Source organism: Micromonas commoda, chromosome 8 (assembly GCF_000090985.2).
Source record: "Micromonas commoda chromosome 8, complete sequence".
NCBI classification, from domain to species: Eukaryota; Viridiplantae; Chlorophyta; class Mamiellophyceae; order Mamiellales; family Mamiellaceae; genus Micromonas; species Micromonas commoda.
Window position 1 is genome coordinate 476059 of NC_013045.1, and position 19127 is coordinate 495185.

At 66.4% G+C, this 19127-nt stretch overlaps 8 protein-coding genes across 9 annotated transcripts; 4 read left to right on the forward strand and 4 right to left on the reverse strand.

Moving 5' to 3' along the window:
* Positions 1-10: 10 nt before the first annotated feature.
* Positions 11-1799, reverse strand: MICPUN_91438 (the record flags this gene model as incomplete). 2 transcript variants are annotated; one of them, XM_002508134.1, is made up of 2 exons in its annotated part: positions 11-1070; positions 1315-1799. In XM_002508134.1, the coding sequence occupies 2 exons, from the start codon at positions 1750-1752 to the stop codon at positions 45-47; spliced, it is 1464 nt and encodes a 487-aa protein (XP_002508180.1). The 2 variants fall into 2 exon arrangements, with proteins under 2 accessions (XP_002508180.1, XP_002508181.1); XM_002508135.1 differs by having other exon boundaries at positions 45-1070; positions 1315-1560.
* Positions 1800-2320: 521 nt separating this feature from the next.
* MICPUN_60644 (predicted protein) lies at positions 2321-8836 on the forward strand (the record flags this gene model as incomplete). Its single annotated transcript, XM_002507845.1, has 1 exon — positions 2321-8836. One exon carries the CDS (start codon positions 2321-2323, stop codon positions 8834-8836), a length of 6516 nt encoding a protein of 2171 aa, XP_002507891.1.
* An 88-nt stretch (positions 8837-8924) lies between these two features.
* On the forward strand, positions 8925-9638 carry MICPUN_108760 (predicted protein). Its single transcript, XM_002507846.1, has one exon. The coding sequence runs from the start codon at positions 8961-8963 to the stop codon at positions 9576-9578; it is 618 nt and encodes a 205-aa protein (XP_002507892.1). The 5' UTR covers positions 8925-8960; the 3' UTR covers positions 9579-9638.
* Positions 9639-9684: 46 nt separating this feature from the next.
* On the reverse strand, positions 9685-10443 carry MICPUN_84451 (predicted protein; the record flags this gene model as incomplete). Its single annotated transcript, XM_002508136.1, has 1 exon — positions 9685-10443. One exon carries the CDS (start codon positions 10441-10443, stop codon positions 9685-9687), a length of 759 nt encoding a protein of 252 aa, XP_002508182.1.
* A 487-nt stretch (positions 10444-10930) lies between these two features.
* MICPUN_101854 (predicted protein) lies at positions 10931-12595 on the forward strand (the record flags this gene model as incomplete). Its single annotated transcript, XM_002507847.1, has 1 exon — positions 10931-12595. The coding sequence occupies one exon, from the start codon at positions 10931-10933 to the stop codon at positions 12593-12595; it is 1665 nt and encodes a 554-aa protein (XP_002507893.1).
* Positions 12596-12654: 59 nt separating this feature from the next.
* MICPUN_60648 (predicted protein) lies at positions 12655-13800 on the reverse strand (the record flags this gene model as incomplete). Its single annotated transcript, XM_002508137.1, has 1 exon — positions 12655-13800. The coding sequence occupies one exon, from the start codon at positions 13798-13800 to the stop codon at positions 12655-12657; it is 1146 nt and encodes a 381-aa protein (XP_002508183.1).
* A 232-nt stretch (positions 13801-14032) lies between these two features.
* Positions 14033-17108, forward strand: MICPUN_60649 (predicted protein; the record flags this gene model as incomplete). Its single annotated transcript, XM_002507848.1, has 2 exons — positions 14033-14077; positions 14241-17108. 2 exons carry the CDS (start codon positions 14033-14035, stop codon positions 17106-17108), a joined length of 2913 nt encoding a protein of 970 aa, XP_002507894.1.
* Positions 17109-17166: 58 nt separating this feature from the next.
* Positions 17167-19030, reverse strand: PRK (phosphoribulokinase chloroplast precursor). The gene is made up of 2 exons (XM_002508138.1): positions 18627-19030; positions 17167-18194 (listed from the first exon to the last, which is right to left on the reverse strand). Exons 1-2 carry the CDS (start codon positions 18994-18996, stop codon positions 17401-17403), a joined length of 1164 nt encoding a protein of 387 aa, XP_002508184.1. The 5' UTR covers positions 18997-19030; the 3' UTR covers positions 17167-17400.
* Between the last annotated feature and the right edge of the window lie 97 nt (positions 19031-19127).

Here is a 19127-nt window from a genome sequence, read left to right on the forward strand (position 1 = left end):
AGCAGCTATTCTTTACGATTCTTTCGTTTTATATCAAACCTACTTTACTTTTTCGGCATGTCCTTGTAGAAATCGTCCAAGGAGGTATCGTAGCGGCTCATCACAATCTCCGAGCGGACCTTGCGGGTGGTGTCCGTGGCGACGCCGACGAGAATGAGCAGCGACGTGCCGGCGAATCCTCGGAAGGTGGTCAGGCCGGTGATGCCCTCCACCGCCGTGGGAGCGAGCGCGAGGAAACCGAGGAAGACGCTTCCCAGGATCGAGAGGCGCTCGAGGACCCTGGTGATGTACCCGCTGGTGGCGGCGCCAGGGCGGACGCCCGGGATGCTCGCGCCCTGCCTCTTGAGCTGGTCCGCCACATCCTTGGGCTCCAGCTGGAGGAAAGTGTAGAAGTAGTTGAAGAAGCAGATGAGAGCGATGTTGACCGGAACGTAGGCCACGCCGCCGGGGTACACAGCCTTGGCGGCTCCGATGATCACCGGATTGGGCGCGAACCTGGCGAGCGTCGCCGGGAGCGCCAGGAGCGAGGATGCAAAGATGATGGGCATGACGCCCGCCGAGTTCACCTTAAAGGGGAGGTAGGAGCTCTTCGCCAGACCCCCTGCCTGGAACCTGGTGCTATAGTTCATCGGGATCTTCCTCTCAGCCTCCTGCACGTAGACGATGCCGAGGGTGGTGAGGAAGAAGGCGCCAAAGAACACGGGAAGCACCGTGGCGGCATCGCCCTTCTCGGAAGCCTGAGACAGTGTCTGGCCAAACGAGCTGGGAAGCGAAGAAATGATGTTAGTGAAGATGAGCAGCGACGTGCCGTTGCCCAGCTTGAGCTCGGTGAGAACCTCGCCGATGTACAGGAGGATCATGGCGCCTGCGGTGAGCACCGCGGACGACTCAACCAGCCATCCGAGGTTGAAGTCCTCAACGAAGGGGCGCACGTACAGGCACTGACCCACCGCCTGCACGACGGCGAAGCCGAGGGCACCGTAGCGCTGGTACTGCTGAAACTTTCGACGGCCAGCCTCGCCCTCCTCCTTTTGGAGCTTCTTCAGGCTCGGGAACACCGAGGTGAGGAGCTGCGGGGCAAGCGGGATGCGGAGTCAGTGAGTGGCGATTAGGAGGCAATGCGAAGCCGGGGGAAAAACGACGTTCCTCGCAGCACGCGTGGCTCAGTTTCCGTTGTTCTTTTCATGGCGCTAGCGGTATTTTCCGCCGAACCTCAATCGAACGAGACCATTAGGTCATGTCACCGCCAGTGCTTTGCGAAAGACGAAAGTGGGAAAAACGAAACCTGTTCCGAGCTCGTGGGGTATCACGCACCTGAAAGATGATGGAAGAGTTGATGTACGGGACGATGCCGAGGGAAAAGATGCCGAGCTTAGAGATGCTGCCGCCCGTGAGGGTGTCCACGTAGCCGAGCACGTTCCCGCCACCCTGCAGGGATTCTGCGAAGGCGTCGCGGTCAACTCCGGAGATAGGGATGTAAGTTCCCACGCGGCTGAGGATGAGGAGGAGGAGCACGGTGCCGATCTTGCCGGGGAGTTTGCTGTTCATGAAGTCGTTCATGAAGTCGCCGCCACCGCCCGCGCCGGTGTTCATGGCCTTGACGCTGCGGCCTCCGCGAGCGAGCGCCATGACGGACCCGGAACCCTCGAGACGCCGTTCGCTCTCGTTCCAGTCGTTGTCCCCAACCTCCCAGCCCTTCGCCCTGCCCAAACCCAGGGGGTCCCAGACGCCGTCGGCGCCGAGCCCGGGCATCGTCGCCACTCCGATGTTCGCGACCGCGCGCGTCCTGATCTCCGCGCCACGCGCCGCCGCCGCGGGCCTGACGATCGGCCTCGCCGACACTGACCCATACCCTATCCAGTTACCCTCGCGACCCCTCCGCACCCTCATCGCCTTGGGGAGCGCCGCGCGCGATCCTAGCGACGTTGCCGCGATCGCCGCCATCGTTGATATCCCTTTTGACTCTACGCAGTCGCGCGAAGCGCACTCGCGTCTCTCTCGAAGTGGGGTGGAGTTGGGAAGGGTGACGGGGAAGACCACGTCGTCAACCGGATTACCGGAGCGTGAGGTTTTCACAGATCTTGGCAGTTGGAAGAACTGATGACAGGCAACCAGTATCAGGAATGCAATATCAGTTTTCCATTAAGAAAATTTAGTCAACACATATTTCCAGTTGCAAAATAATGGGAAATTATCACAAATCGTACAAGCAAGGTAATCGCAAGAGCGTGGGTAAAATTAAAAAGGCGAACTGCCGGCGCGAGATCGGCCCCCTCAACTGCCATAGGGCCTCGAGGCAGGGTCCGAGCCAGGAGTCGCAATGACCTCAGGAAGTAAAGTCCTTCCGAGCTACCGGGAGGTCTTCTCCGTGCTCGAGGGCTTGGGGTCGCTCGCCACTTCGCCCGAGGAGGTCGAGAAGCTGCTCGGCGACTGCTCGGATTTTCTGAAGGGATGCTTGGACTCGTTCAAGCCCCCGTCGTCGGCGTCCAAGGCTGCGGTGGAGAGCGGGACGGTGAGCGGCTACGGCGATCAGCCTCTCAACCTGAACGAATCGATCCGCAAGGTGACGGTGGAGGCGTCGACCAGGCTGGCGCTGGACGAGGTGCAGACCTACGCGCTCCTGCGGCGCTGCTTGGATGAGGACAAGTCTCCGCTGCCCACCGCCTGCGACGACGACCTCGTGGTCCGCCTCACCCGCTACTACTTCGCCGAGCGACTCCAGCTGATGAAATGCATCCAGGCACTTCTGGAGCGAGGCACGGACGCCGAACACGACGACGACGACGACGAGGTCACGCCCGCGCTCGCCCACGCGCGCGCGTGCCTTCGAGACCTGCTGGCCGGGGGCCTGGAGGAGAAGCTGACTGGCGCGCTCTGCTCGCACATGCGCGGGTCCACCCCTACGCGACCGGCTGAGTACTCGAAGGACAGGAGACGCAACGCCCAGCTCGCCAAGATGTGGGCGACGCAGGCGCTCGAGGAGACGCAGGTGATGCTCGACTGCGCGTTCTACATGTACTACAGCCCGGGCGTGAGGTGCTCGGCGAGTGGGTTCACGCGACTCGCCGTCGCGTTTGAGGAGGGCGCGATGGGACGGGCGCCCGCGTCGGCCGCGGAGCTGGTGAACAACGCTTGGGTGGACGGTGAACGAGGGGAGGAATACGCCAGGGAGACGGTGAACAGGTTCTCGGACTCGTTCAGGGCGATGTGCTCGGTGATACTCATAGAGACGATGGACCTGGAGGACGTGGTGCAGTCGCTGAACGCCGCGGACGGCGGCGACACGCACGCCATGTTGAACGTCGATGCGATGAAAGACGTGGCGAAGGCGCTCGGTAAGTGGCCCTCGGACGCGACGCACGGCCCGGTACTCCTGGCGTGGGCAACTCTGCTGTCCCTGGCTCCCTCGGCTGCCTCTGGCCTGACGCCGCCGCCCGAGGCTGACCCGGCGAAGATGTCGGCGCGGGCGGCGGGCGGAGACGCCGGTTTCGATTCGCTGCTGTCCCTGCTCCGAACGGACTACATCAAGGGGATCGGACACGCGTGCAAATCTGTGCTCAAGAATCTCTTCACCGCGTCGCTGGCCGCTTTCGACGTGCTGCCCGTGCAGAGGCTGAAGCCCGGCGAGCTCGACACGCTGCTGGATATCCTCGTCGAGCTGGTCGAGGGCCAACCGATCCTCTGCGAGCAGTTCTGGGGCGGCTCGCACGGGGACGGCCAGGAGGCGCCGCTGATGAACCTGCTCGTCGGATGCAGGGAACGGCACCCGGCGGACGGCGTGCCCTTGCTCAGGGCTCTCTCGGCGCTTGCATCCGGCTCCGACGCCGCGGCGTGCGCTCTCGCGTTTCTGTCCAGGTCGCCGACGGTGGCGCTGCCCACCTCGGGGCCGGGCGCGGACATGGCGGGATCCATCGTGCCCGTCGGGCGAGACGGCAAACCCACGCGCAAGTGGAAGCTCGCGATGGAGCGATGGGAGGGCGAGTACGCCGACTACGAGCAGAGGCGGGACATGGGCTGGGGCGGCGACGCTCCTCCCGCACCGCCGCTACCGGCGGGCCCGGTGCGATCGACGGTGGCGCTGGCCAGTGCGTACCTCCCGGGCGCGGCCATCCCCGCGGGCGCGAGAGGCGTCGCGATCGATCGCATGGGCTCCGCGCGGGACGCCGCGGACGAGGAGGAGGGTGATGGTGCTGGTGAGGATGACGAGGAGGAGGATGACGAGAACGCGGTTATGGCCACGGCGGGTCCAGCCACCTCGGGGCCGGGTGCCGACATCGTCACCTGGGACGCGCCCGCGGATGGTTTCGCGATTACGATCGCCCGCCTCTGTGTCTTGTCGACCGCCGGCGCGGCGAAGGAGGCGGACGCGAGAGAACTCGACGCCATCCTGAGCTTCATCGCCAAGGTGCTCAAGTCGGCTCCGTCGTTTGCCGCCAAATTTGCGGCGGTGGACGTGTCCGATGGCGTGCCGCGGGGGACACCGACCACCATACTCGCCGCGCTCACCGCGGTAATCGCCGCTGCCGTGACGCCGGGCAGGGCGTGGTCCACGTTACCGTGCACACCGGGCGGAAACAACCACCCGGGGCTCGAGAGGACCGCGCTCGCTCTCGACGCCGCCGCGCCGCTCGCGTCCGCCGCGCCCGGCGCCGCGTTGGCTCAGCTCACGGCGACGCCCCTTCTTCACGCGGACACGGGCGCGCCCCGGGGCCCGCTGGCCTCGATGCGCGCCCCCGGACCCGCCGTCGGCCTGGCGATGTTCGAACGATCGGTCCTTCCCGCCGAGTGCACCACCGGGGAGTACCCGGTGACCCTCGCGCTACTCGGTCTCACGGCGAAGCTTCTCTGGGCCGGCGCTGGCGCGGCGCCGGCGATGACCCCGATCCTGCAGCACGTCTTCCAGGAGGTGCTCGTGCAGCACGGCACGTGGCGGTACCGTCGCAGATCGGACCGGTGGGCGATCCACGCGGCGCTGGTGCGCGTCATCGCCGCCGCGCTCGCGCCTCGGCCGGGTCCCGCCAACGCCTCGCGCCGAGCCGCCGTCGCGGGTTTCGTCTCCTCGGACGCGGCTGCCGCGGAGGCGACGCTGGCGCCGCTGACGATGGACGCGGAGGCACTCCGACGCATGCACGACGTACGCGCGGCGGAGGTTGCCGCCGCCGAGGACGCCGTGGCTGCCACGCTCGGTATGCTTCCCGCGCTGATGTCCGCGTTTGCGGAGGTTGCCAAGGAGAAAAACTCCCCGTCGCCGCTGGAGTCCGGACCCTTGGCCCACGCGCTGCTCGTGGAGGGCCCCGGGGGAGGTTCCCCGCTCGCGGCGGCCGTGGCTTCCTACGCGGCGTACCCGTTCGACGCCGTTTTCCGCCCGCTCGCGCTCCCCGCGCTTGCCGCGCTGTGCGCCGCCGCGCCCGCCGATCCACCGCTGGCCTGCGCCCTCCCGTCGCTCACTGCGGCGTCGGACGTCCCGTCGGCGTTTGACTCGCCGTACAAGCACAAGGGCGACGCGGATGTGGCGGCCGCTGCGAAGCTGGACGTGCGCGCGGCGATCGTGAACGCGCTTAAACCCGCGGCGGCCCGCGGGGACCCCAAGGGATTTCGCGCAGCCGCCGCGCTGGTGACCGCCGCCGCCGCGCGTCAACCCATGCTCGCCGAGTCGATGCTGATTCCCGCCAAGCTCGGCGCCGTGAAGCCGGACGAGGAAGACGCCAGCACGCTCGATTCGCTGTACGAGTGCCTAGGAGAGGCGAAAACCATGCGGGCGAACGATCCGCGTTCGTTGGCGTCCGCACTCAAGTCCCTGTTCTCCGTGTGGAACGGCAACCGCCTTCTCGGCGGCGCCGTCGCGGCGCTGCGTTCGGATAGCTCCTTCGTGTCCCGTCTCGAGGATTGCCTGCCCGTCTCCGCGGAAGTAGACGGGGACGACGGGTGCGACGACGAGACCGAGGCGTACCGCTTCTCCGTCGAGGCTTACGCGATGTCCATGATAGCCTCCGAGCTCGCCGCCTCGGAGAGGGACTCTGACACGGCGAGATCCGTGCGGGCGTGGTGCGACGCGAGCGGCGGCGAGAGCACGTTGCTCCGCTGGCTCCGTCGGTGGATGACGATAAGACACGACCCAGGGACATTCTCCAGGGCCAGGTCGCACGCGCAGGCCGTCGTGCTGCTCGCGGCGGCTGAGACGGAGCGCGAGGGCGCCGCGGATTTGCCGGATGCGTCTCTCAGGGACGGCGCCGCCGAGGCTGCCCGGGCGCTCCTGTCCCACGCGGCTGCGCAGCATCTCCTCATCGGGGGGCAAGCGACCCGCGCCGCCGTCCTGGACGCGGTCGCCGCGGGGGCTGTCGCGAGCGCGGCTGGGCGGGAGGGGATACGCGCGCCCGGGGATCCCGTGGGTCGGCTTCTCGACGCGGCGAGGTCTCTGCGGCTGGAGCGCGCGGTTCTCGCGCCCCCGACCCCAAATTGCTTCGACCCGGAGATGGGCGGCGACTTCCTCTACGACACCTCGTGGATCGAGGTCGCGACAGGGCACGCGCGCGTCGCCGACGACGACGGGGCGGGGCACGAGGTCGCGTTCGGGTCGGGCGGCGGCGGAGCCGAGGGGAACCCGAGCTCGCTCGCTCGCGCCGGCGGAGCCGCGGCGGAGGCGCTCAGGGCGGCTGGGCGCGCCGCCGCCCGCGGGAGCTCGCAGCTGTCGGCGCTCGACGCGTGCCTGGAGTTTTTCAACGCGGCCGCGGGTGTCCTACCCCCGGTGACGCACCCGGAGGATGACGGGTTTGGATCGATTCCGGACGCGGGGCTGAGCGACGAGGGCGCGCTGTCGTCGTGGCCCGCCAAGGAGCGCCGCGTCGCCGTGCGGTTGGCGCTCGAAGCGCTCGAGGCGGCGATGGTGGCGGCGAACGAGGAGGGCGCGGACCACGCCAAGGCGCTCGCCGTCGAGCTCGCCGAGATGCTCGCGGTCCTCGTCAGGCTGTGGGGGCGCGCGATCGAGTCGCCGGCGGCGGTTTCGCCGTCAAAGGCTGTCGGGTTTGGCAGCCAGCTGAACCTGCCGGCGGGATCGACGGGATCGGACGACGGCGAGCTCAACGCATTCACCGTCGCCTCGGACGTCGCGCGGGTCACGGTCGAGGTGCTCTCCAGGAGGGGCGACGTCGTGGACGGCGACACGGTGGAGATCACCAGGGCGCTGCTCACCGCCGTGCTCGCGTCCATTCGCGCGTGGCGCGACGGAGCGAGCGAAGGCAACCTCCGGGTCTCCGGAAGTTTGCCGGGAAGTTCGCCGCTTCGCGAGGGTAATCGCCTGGGCCAGATCCTCTGGCCGCTCGTGCCCATGCTGTGCGGCGCCGCGTCCGCGCCGAACGGGGGTACCGACTCGGTGCTCGCGCTGTCCGTCCTGCGCGAGCTCACCGACGGTTTGATGTCGACGCCCGCGCTGGTGGCGGCGATGCAGAGCCGGGCGCCGCTGCCGCCGCTCGAGCCGCCGCGACCGCCCGTGAGCCCCTCTCCGCTCGCTCGAAGCAACGGGATGGACTCCTCGGGCCAGGCATCGATCATCGCGGTCCCGTTCAAGTACCTAGGCGACGCGCCGACGATGGCTCTGCGCCCGTTCCTCGAGCTCAACGCGACCATCGACGGCGCCGACGGGAAGGAAAACTTGCAGCGGGCAAACGTCGGACCCAAGATTGGCGCCGAGGGGTCCGTCGACGAGGGGGTGTTCGGCGGCGTGGAGGTACCCGCGGCGCTGAGACTGTGCCTGGTGCTCGGGAGGTCCGCGGAAGGTGCGGAATCCCTCCACAGGCTCGGTCTGATTGGTCAACTCACCAAACTGTGCAAGTCCCTGAGCGGCTCGACGTACCACCCGGCGCCCGCGCATCAACCGTCGCCGCGTCGCGTTCGCGGCAGGGCGGGTTTCGCGCCAGACGAGGCCGATGAACTCGCGGAGGAACATCCCCGCGTGGATCCCGCGGCGCTGTACTGCCTCGCGCTACGCGTCGCCGCCACCCACGCCGACGCCGTCGGGTCAAAGCCGGAGGTTCACGAAGGTCTCGTCGCAATGGCCGTCGAGCTGGCGGACCGGTTCGCCGCCGCTCTGGCCCCGGCGGAGCTCACCGTCGCGGCGCTCGCCGAGGCCGAGGCGACCGCCACGCTGCTCCACTCCCTCGCGGCTGCGGCGAACGGGCCGTGGCAGCTAAAGACTCCCTCCCACCAGGTTCGCATGCGAGCATCCGCCGTGGACTTTCTGCGATGGATCGCGTCGCCGCCGCCGCCGAGGCGGGGCGTCGCCTGCGCGCCGCGGGGGAGCGCCCAGGCATCCGCCGCCCGCCGCCCGCCGCTCGTCGGCGCGTCGACGGGATGGTTCCACTCGTGCGCGCTGGGAAGCGTCCCGCCGGTGGCCGCCACGCCCGCCGCAGCCATCGCCGCGGCGGTTGCGGCTAACGACCGATCAACCCCCGCGGGCAACGCGCACTCCGAGAACGTCGCCGGTCGACTCTACGCGACCGCCGCGAGGTGCGCCGCGTTCCTGGCGTCGTTCCCGCGCGCCAACCCGGCGGCGGCGCTGGGTAGTGAGACGCTGGACAGTCTGAGCGGGCAGGCGGTGGCGCTCGGCGAGGAGATGGCTTCGCGGAGGGAGGCGAGCGCGACGTCCTCGGCGGGCGTCGCGCTGTGCGATGCTTTGACCATGACGGCCAAGTCGTTGCTCGAGTTCGCGTCGGCGCTGGAGAGGCTCGAGGCGGGGGAGCCGAACTTGCCCGATCCACCGGCGCTGCGTCTGCACTCGTCGTACTCGCTGGTATCGCAGATGTCCTGGAGGGAATCGACCATCCTCGGGGACCCAAAGTAGCAACCCATAGAGTCAGTCGTTTTTGATATTATAGTCAACTTTTTAAAAGCCATCACCCAAAATCGCCCATCCACAAGAGAGAGAGTCACGAGGGGCTCGGCGAGGTTGAGAAAGGTTCCGCACCATGGTGTTTGCCGACAAGGGGGCCTTCGGGGCTGACGGCGACGGGGACAAGCTCAAGAAGAATCGCTTCCTGAGCACCACGAAGGAGGTTGAGGATTTGAACCAGTACTGGTATAGCAACCGGACCATCTCGGCCATGGCGCGGGACGTGGAGGACGTCTGCGCCGCGCCGGAGACCCGCGCGGCGTTCCTCTCCACCCCGAGTGTGTACTTCTCCCTCAGTAAAGAAGTCCGCGCCAGGTCGTGGTGCTTCGACCTCGACACGCAGTGGCAGAAGGAGCCCGGGTACGTGTGCTACGACTTCAACAAGCCGATCGATTTCGAGGGTGCCGAAGAGCTCAAGGGCACGTTCGACATGGTGATCATCGACCCGCCGTTCATCACCCGTGAGGTTTGGGAAAAGTATACGGAGACGGCCAGGTGGCTGTTGAAGCCCGGCGGACACGTGATGGCGAGCACAATCCAGGAGAACGCGCCGTTCATGAAGGAGCTACTCGGGGTGGACCCTCAGGTGTTCATGCCGTCGATACCCACGCTCGTGTACCAGTACTACCTGTACGCGTCGTACGAGTCGAAACACCTCAAGGATAAGAACCCGGAGATACCCGACTACGACTGAGGGGACGCGAGCGCGACGATCTAAGATTAGCATTAAGTAAGTGATGGCGGTGTAGTATTTCAAAGGTGAACTGATCTGCGCGGAGCAACCCCGGGTTGCTAGCAGCCTACCCGGTTCTGTGCGCCTGCTTCGACTTGGGCGGCCGGTTGGCCTTCTCCTCGACCCCGCTGGTGCCGAACCTGCCCCTGAGCTTCGCGAGCACGTCCTCCATGCCCACGCCCTGCAGATTGAGCAGGACCATGGAGTGGTAAAGAACGTCGGCCATCTCACTCGCCGCGCGCTCCTTGCCCTCGTCGTTTTCGAGCGTCTCGCAGAGCTCGCCAGCCTCCTCCCGAATCTTCTTGCACAGCAGCTCGGGGTTGTCGAGCAGCTTGCGGGTCCACGACGGCTTGTCACCCTCCTTCACCGCCTCGGTCCTGCGCTTCTGGATGGTCTCCTCGAGCTCGTACAGGGTGGTGAGCGCCTCCTCCTGGCCGTGCTTGCCGCCGCCCTCCACCGCGGCGGCTCCGTCGTCGCCGTCAACCTGGCTGTAGTAGCACGTGTGCGCGCCGGTGTGGCACGTGGGGCCGTCGGGGACGCCGAGGTAGATGAGGGAGTCCTTGTCGCAGTCGAGGTGGATGGACTTCACGGAGATGAAGTTGCCGGAGGTCTCCCCCTTGGTCCACTGCGCCTGCCGCGATCGCGAGAAAAATGTGGCCTGGCGCTTGGTGATCGTGCTGCGCACGGCGGTGCGATCGGCGAATCCCTGCATGAGGATCGCGCCGGTGTCTACATCCTGGGCAATGGCGACGACGAGGCCCTTGTCGTCGTACTTCAGGCCGTCGAGGAACTTCTCGATCTGCTCGGGCTCAGCCGCTGCGGCCATCACATTTCCCGAGAAGCCGCCGACTCGCGGCGCGGCGCGAAGGGCCGGGCGGGTGACGGCGTTGGGCCTGATGAGGCGGGCGCTCTGCTCCGAGGCGGATGCGCGGACGCGAATGGGCGCGCGCGCGGAGGCGTAGGCGATCTGAGCGGCCATCTCGGGGTGTCGCTCGGTATGGCGAGGGCCGCGATCGGGATAAATAGGAAGTCGCTTTTCGATCGCACGAGCACATTCAGAGCAAACGAGAGGAAGGAAAAAGATTCCAACTGCCAGTTAAAGATCTTAACGCCAATTGCGATTTTCTAACTATACCTTCATACAACGTATCCGCCTGCTTCACAGTCAGCGAATGTTTTTTCCTGACGACCGTTGAGAGCTTTTTTGAATGTCACCCCAGCCTTGGTGTCGATGAGAGCAGAGAGCGCGCGCGGAGCCACAAGGACGAGCGCCGCGGCATCCTTCGCATATCTGTCGAGGACGCGCGCTCACCATGTCGCTCTCCGGCGCCGTGTGCAGCGTCATGCTGTACAGCAACCTGGCGTGGTCCGTCGACAACCAGGTCACGCTCGAGTTCTCCACCCCCCACGGCGTCGCCCCGAACGGCGTGCTGCTGTGCGCCACCGCGACGGGCCACAGGTTCGACCGCTCGTCGTTCACGGTGAACGCGCTCGAGGAGGGCGGCTCGCAGTTCGTGTCCGGCAACGCGCAGACGGTGACCAGCAGCGCGGCCACCGACCTGCGCGCCTTTGGTGGCGCGACCTCATGGAACCATCGCGCCGTGGAGACGGGCGTCGCCGCTGACGTCCTCGGCACCGACGCCTACTACGCCTCCACCTACATGAGGCGACGATACGACACCCTCGCCGTGGATTCCACCGGCGCCAGCCTCGCCGGCGTGTTCCAGGACCCGGTGTGGTCCACGACGGATGCGACGCGCAAGAACGACACCGATTTTTACATCGCCAAGCTCTCCGACGCGACGCTCACCGACACCGAGCGGCAGACGCACGCGGCGACGCTCGCGGAGCTAAACCGGCCGACGGGCAACTGCGCGTTGCTCTCCGGCAGCTGGGCCAAGGACACGAGGTACGAGCTCAAGTTCACGGCGCCCAACCCGGCTCAATCCACGGGCGCGACGGAGCTCGGATGGTGGATGGCGCCGGTGACGTACGCAAAAACGTCCTCCACCGCACCCGCGGGCGCCGGGGGCATGGAACCGTCGAACCGGGTGCTTTACACCGTGCGCGGGGATAAGAATGGCGTCGTGTGCGGTGCACGCGCCACGGTCAAAAACGTCCTCCACGACGCGTGCGCCGCGCTCGCCCTCTCCGGCGCGAACGCTTCGGTGGCCGCCGCATCCGTTCCAGCCGCGTGCGCCGACTCGCTCCGGTGGACGTCGAGGGCGGAGGCGACGAACGGGCTGGGGTGCGGCGCGAGCGCGCAGGCGGCGTGCGGCGCGTGCGCGGCGAACGCGGTGGCGTCGTACAGGTACTCTGGGCACTGCGTGAGCTGCGAGAACGGCGCGGCGGCGACAGTCTCGGACGGCGGCGTCAACAGGAACTCGTGCGCCTGCGCCGCGGGCAGGACCACGCTCAAGGCTGGCGGCAGCGCGTGCGGTCCCAAGATGGGACCCGCGGGAACGTCCACGTCGGCGGCGGCGCTCGCGGCTGAGCTGTGCGCGTCTTTCACCGGGGTCAAGACTGGTTTGTCCGGCGGTCCCTCGGCGGGGAAGACGACGGGCGTGGGCGGGGGCGTCGCGGCGGGTGCGCACGCGATCGCCACCGCGCACGTGGACGCGTTCCTAGCCGCGGCGGGCTCGCTGGTGGACGCGGCGGACGTCGCGGCTGCGAACGTCACCTACCGCTCGACGCTCATGTTTGACGAGCGAGCGCCGGATGACCCGACTCGGAGACGCGGTCTCGCGGGTCGGTGCGCCGAGTGCGGGGCGGACGGGACGTTCGTGGACAACTACGGGCGCGTCGGGTCGGTCAAGGATGTCCAATTCGACGCGGTGCACGCGCTGAGGCTGATCGGGTACGTGCTGCACCTGAAGGGGTACGACTGCGACGCGCTCTACAACCCGGATGATAAGTTTGTCGGGATATACGGCGCCTACGAGGCGGCGCCGGTGTGTGGCGTGGCGACGCCCGCGTGACGGCGGAGTCAGACTAACGTAGCGGTGTGTTGTATCACGAAGAAATCATCGAGTCACACTCAAAGGCACCTCAGGGTGGTGACCCTGGTGCCCAACTCGCTGAATATGTCTACGCTTCCGCCCGTCCCTCCCACGGCGGTCAAACTCCTTTGAGGCTGCAGGTCCAGCGTGAACACGCTCTTCGGAGTGCACGGCTGCCTCGATATCTGCTCCCCCGCGAGGTTCCACCTGTACACCGCGGGTTCCGCCCCTGCCGCCATGACGTGCTGGCCCGTCAGTCTCAGCGCCTGCGGCGGCGCAGCGGTTGGCACCCTCGAAGCGCAAGCCCCCGCCGCAAACGACCACATGGTGATGCAACCGCCGCCGCATCCCATCGCCGCCCAGTTTTCAGCCTTGTCCAGCGCGACGCACCCGACCCACGCGCCGCTCCCGTGCCCTCCGCTTTTCCCCTCCTTGGCGCGCCACACGTCGATGACGTGGGAGCACGTCTCGGACCTCAGGTCGTGGATCCTCGCCGTCCCATCCTCGGACCCGGTCACCGCCTGGTTCGCGCCTACACGCGCCGCGACGCAGTGCAGCAGGTCGTTGTGCCCCCGCAGACGCATCGCGGGCGCGTCGCGACCTTCGCCGAGGTCCCAACCGTAGCACACGCCATCTCCCGCGGCGGACAGGAGCGTCCCTCGGGTGGGATCGACCGCGAGCGCCGTCGTCTCCGGGACGGGTCCTAACGCGCCCCTCGCCTTGCTCTCCTGGGGGTTCTTGAACTCTCCCGCTGGGGTCACCGCCACTGTCCTCTCCGACCGAGTCGCTTTCGCGTTCGCGGCCGCGATGAGGTCTGAGGCTCGCCACAGCACGCTCCGCCCGTCCTCCCCCGCGGAGCAGAGCATCTCCGATCCTTGCAGAGTGAACGCAATCACCGAGTACACAGCTCCGCGATGCGCGTCGGGGACTACGAGCGAGGGGCGGGGCGATGGGTCTGGGCTCGATGTGCCCCCTCCGCTGCCCCTCTGCTCGCGCAGGACGTCATCCAAGTTGAACACGGAGAGAGAGCCACTGCTGCTTCCGCACGCCAGGTAGTTTTCTCCGAAAAACACGGAGGCATAAACAGTCCTCGTTGCCCTGGCTGCCTCCTCCCTGACAACCGCGGAATACTCCGCGGTGGTGGTGTCGTACGCGGAGGTGCAATCGAATAAAGCGACGGACATTGTATCGACGTCCGGTGCACCCGGCTGCGTCCCCTCCTCTGTCTGGGTCCTCAGCACGCGTACGAGGTGATTCAATAGGTTTAGCAGCAGCACAGCTGTCAGGCACACGCTGCACAGCAAAACGAACGCAGATTTTCAAAAGGAGCGGCATAGTAGCAGGCGCGAGGCGCCGACGGAGGGCCACCGTGCGCGCGCAGGGCCACGTGTGCGCAGGGCCGAGACGTGTGGGGTCATGAGTGCGATAATCATCACGACGGGTTTCGATGCGAACGACAAGGTGAGCGATCCGCCCGGCAACAACAACTTGGAGGGGTGCCCGATTTGCCGCGCGAGGAGACGACGTTCGGCACGCCCAACGGCCGGTCCACCCATGTTTCCCGCCGTTCCACCCCCTCGAAGCACCCCTGACCCCACCTCCAATTCATTCCTTTCCATCGCAGCGCGAGATCAAGGCGCTCATCGACAAGCTTGGCGCGACCTTCGGAGATCCGGACTTCACCGCGACGAGCCCGTTCGACTACTGCGTCACGAAGACCACCAACTCGCCGAAATACGATCTCGCGGTGAAGCTGTTCAAGCCCGTGGTCACCTTTGCATGGCTTCGTGACAGCGCCGAGGCCGGCGAGCTCCTGCCTGTGGAGGAAGTCGGCCACATACCCAAGGCTTTCCTCGGACTGTGCGTGTGTGTCACGGGATATACACAAGATGAGCGCACCGAGCTCGAGGCGCTGGTGACCAAGAACGGGGGCCTGTACATGTCCGACCTGGTCAAGGGCAAGTGCACGCATCTGGTGGCGTCCGGTACGACGAGCGGGAAGTACACGCACGCGAAAAAGTGGGACGGCATCAAGATTGTGAGCAGGGAGTGGGTGACAGAGAGCGCGACGGGGGGCGTGAAGGCGAACGAGGCGCGTTTCCCGGTTGAGGGGACCCCGGAGGCGGCTGCTGCCGCGTCGAGGGCGAACATCGACGCGGACGAGGCTGCGGACGCGGCGGTGGCGTGGGACTCGTGTTACTTGATGGGGTGCACGGTGTACCTGCACGAGCTGGGCAACCCGAAGGAATCGGCGGAGTGGGCTCGGGCCATGCAAGCAGTGCGACACGGCTCGGCGTTTACCACTTCCAACGCGAGCAAGGCGACGCACGTGGTCGTCAGCGTCAGCGCGGCGGCGGGAAGCCTCAGGGACATACGCGATCAACGGGATAAGACGGTGCTCAGCACCTGGCTGGACGCGTCCAAGGCGCTGGGGGCGCCGGCGCCGGTTGAGGAACACGCCGCGCCGTCGGCTCTGTTTGCGACGCGGCGGGAGCCACCGGCGAAAAAAGGTGGCGGGATAAACCGGGTGGATAGCATGATCCTCAGCCAGGAGGCGGCGTCGACGCACGACAAGGGGAAAACGAGCAAGGCGACCGCGTCGAAGGCGACGGAAGCGGCGGACAGACGGCGGCGCAGGCGAAGCGGACCGGCGTCGCCCAACCCGCTGACGCGCCAAGCGCTCGCCGCGGAGGCTGCGAAAGCGGCGGCGGCGGAGGAAGACGCCGCCGCGAACAGAGTCGACCTCGCCGATCAGAACATGCCGCCTCGGTATCATCAGCCACTGTCTCCCGCGGCGGCCAGGGTGACGGCCGCGACGACCGATCCGGGCTGCTCGTTCGACCCGGGGACGGCGACGGATCTTCCCGCGACGGCAGTCGCCATCCAGGAGACCAACGGACTCGGGGTTGACGGGGATGACTACTCCACCGTGTTCAAGGGTATGCGCATCACGTTGAGTCCGCTGCTGAGCAGGGAAGAGGAGGAAGCCGCGAGCGAAATCGTGACCAGGGGCTCGGGAATCGTGACGAAGAAGAAGGCGGCGTCGTCCGCGTACATTGTCTGTCCAGCTGCTCCGACCAGGGAGGAACGAGCCATCTTGAACTCTGCGCCCGAATCCGAGAGGAGGCGGCACGTCACCTGCCACTGGCTGGAGATATCCTGCGAGCTCGGATATGTCGTTCCTCTCGACAGTAACCGCGGCGGCAACCCCGCCTGTCGACCGCTGCCCTGCGACGCGCCGTTCGACTCCATGCATGGACTCAGGATCAGCACCTCCCTCTATGACGAGGACGTCAAGTCGTCGGTGAACATGCTGTGCCACCTGCTGGGCGCAAAGTACACAGAGAGGCTTGGCAGGAACAAGAACACCCACCTCGTGGTCCCCTACGCAGAGGGAAAGAAGTACGAGGCGGCAGTCGGATGGGGACTGCACGCCGTGACCGTGGAGTGGCTCCACGCGTGCATCGAGGCGGGACGCAAGGTTGAAGAGCGAGATTTCAAGCCCCCGCCGCCGCCGTCGGATGACGATCGAAACGGGGACGACGGTCGGGCGGGGGCGTTCACGACGGATGGCGGCGACACGCAAGAGGCACCGCCACCACCGGTTGCCACGAACGCTAAGGGGTCCGATCGCCGTCGCTCCGCGGGTATCGACATTGGGGGAGGAAACGTGTGCGGTGGGTCGCAGCGCGGCGCTCTCAACCTCGTCGGGAGTGCGGTCCAACGCGACACCTCGCGCGCGGCGCAAACATCTCAGCGCGCTCCCCCGTCGACGAGGAGGTCCACGCGGCCCGTGTCCAAGACGCCGGCGCAGCCCAAGCCAAAGGCTGGCGCGAGGTCCACGCCGAGGCGGGGCGAGTCCATCGCCGCGCCGACGACCGCCGCTCCGGCACCCGCGACGGGCGTGAAACGGCACCTCGGTTCCGATCGAAGCCCGGTTTCCGTCGGCGTCGACTTGGAGCCGGAGCCTCCCGCGCCTCCGCCCCCACGGGTGACCACCGGCGGCAGGGCCGCGCACCCGGCGGACGGGAGTCAGATGGTGGCCAACCTCATCGACGACGTCGCCGCGGGTATGTTCGACGGGGGCGAGTCGCAACTGGACGACGGCTTTGACGGATTTCGGGTTCCCGATCCGGTGCAGACGGAGGCGGCGGTCGCCGCGGTGCGAGACGGCATGACCTCACCCGGAGGCGCCGGTCGTGGAAAGCGTCGAAGGGGTCCCGGGGATACGACGCCGAGCGGGATGGTCGGGGGAATCGGCGGCGGCGTGGGGGAGTCGCAGATGATGGAATCGCAGCAGATGATGGAGTCGCAGCAGATGGTTGGGTACGCCGACGACGGTCCTCCCCGCGGCCGCTCGCATACATTCGGCGGGGGTCGGGGCGGGGCGAGCGGATTGGTGAACTCCCTCCTCGGTGCCGCGGGTAGAGGCGCGGGGAGCGCAACTCCAAGTGCGACGGCTTCAGGCTTACAGGCGGAAGACTGGGTGTGAGCAGACGAGAGATAGTGCTAGGCCATCTGGCCAGGGATTTTAACGCGACGGAGACACGTTGAAAGAATTTGTTGTTGGATACACGACGCTACTTGTCTATACACCGTTCAATGTGGTAGCTGCCCAACTTGCAGCTGCCACCCCCTCATGGCAGGACGTCATCAGCTCTCCTAATAGCATATCGAGAACTCTGGTCGGATTTTCGCGCCAGCAGCTCACCAACCTTTGATCCAGACGACGTTCTCGCCACGAGACACCCACTAAACCAACACCAGCACCCAGTGCAGCAGATTTAAGCGGCGGTGACGACCTCCTTCTCGGAAATGCGCTCGTAGAGCTCGCGCACCTTGAGGCCGCAGAGGGTCTGGAAGAGGCCGGTGCCGTTGTTGGAGCCGGGGCCGTTCTGGTACTTGAGCATCTGCTGGGTGATCTCACCGTAGAACTTGGTGGAGGTGTTGGAGAGGTGGGACTCGACGTAGATGAGCTCCTCGAGCTTGTCGAACTGGCCGTCCATCTCGAGGACGGAGACCTCCTCGCCGAAGAAGGTGTCGGGGCCGTAGAAGAACTTGATGCCAGGGTAAGAGCAGGTGAGCTTGCGGCCGCAGGGGATCCAAGAAATGGTGGAGCCCTCGTCGAAGAGGTAGGGGGCGTCGAAGTTCTCGACACCCTCCTTCATGATCATGCGAACGCGGAGGATCTTGCCCTCGTTGTCGTCGGGGATGAGCTGGGTGGGGAGCACCTGGATCACGATGTCGGCATACTGCTTCTGGGGGTCGACGAACTCGTCGAAATCGGGCTTGCGCGCCTCGATGGAAGCCTTGATGGACTCGAGGGAGTGACCACGCTCGGCCATGTCACGCTGGATCTTCCAGGCGAACTTGACGTCGTCGGAGATGTCGAGGTAGATCTTGAAATCGAACATGTCGCGGACGCGCTCGTCGGCGAAGGGGTGGAGACCCTCGAGGATAAGGATGGAGGGGGACTCGATCTTCTCGGCGGGGTCGAACACGCCGGTGACGTGGTTGTAGATGGGCTTGTCGACCGCCTTGCCCTCCATGAGAGCCTTGGTCTGCTCGTACATGAGGTCTGTAGGGGGGGGACGGGGAGGGGGGCCTGGTCAGTTGAGGAATTTTGACAAGGCGGAATTTGCGATCGAGAATATCCCAAGGGGCGAGAGGTCTGGCGCGAGCTAGAGGGCGCCGGGTGAGCCTCGGGATCGCCATGAAGCGGCACGGAGTGTCGTCCGACGTCACGTCAACGCCGATGACGGTCGAAACGATCCGACCCGACGGCAATGAAGAGCCCGTTCCCGAGGCGAACCACCGGCTCGGCGAGGGCAGGGAGCCCGAGCCCCTGGCCAAGTGGATAAGCCCTAGGGGAATTGCGCGCATCGCGGAAAAATGAGGCCCACCCCGGTGGCGCGGGCGTCGCCCCATGCGGTACGCGACGATCCCGGCACGCATCTCGGGGGGGATTTGAATGACACAACATGTTGGGAAGGTGCTTAGGTGAACTCACCGAAGTTCTGCTCCTTGAGGTTGAGGGCAGTAAGGCCGGACTCCTTGCGACCATTGCGGTCGTTCAGGTGGTAGTCATCGAGGCACAGCACGGTGGTGGAGTCGGAGATGAGCGTGTTGGAGTCGGGGTTGCCGCCCTCGGGGGGGGTGGCCTTGCCGCCGAAGAGGGAGGTCATGCGGCGCATGAAAGTGGACTTGCCGCAGCCAGAGTCAGCGGCGAGACCGATGAGGACGGGACCGTCACGCTCAGCCTTGACGGTAACGTTGCGCTTGGCAGCGCGAACGACGGACTTCCCGGAGACGCGGGAACCCTGGAACTTGCGGGCCGCAAGGGGCTGCGCGCACGCGGCGGACATGGTCATGGAGGCCATCTTTAGGTTTTGTGTGCGTGGAAATAGAACGACGCGACGACGTGAAGTGACCGACTGGGCGGTCCGGAACCCGCTATCCACCACAAATCCGATCGCTTCCGGTGCAGTTTTATCCCGGAACCCAATCGGAG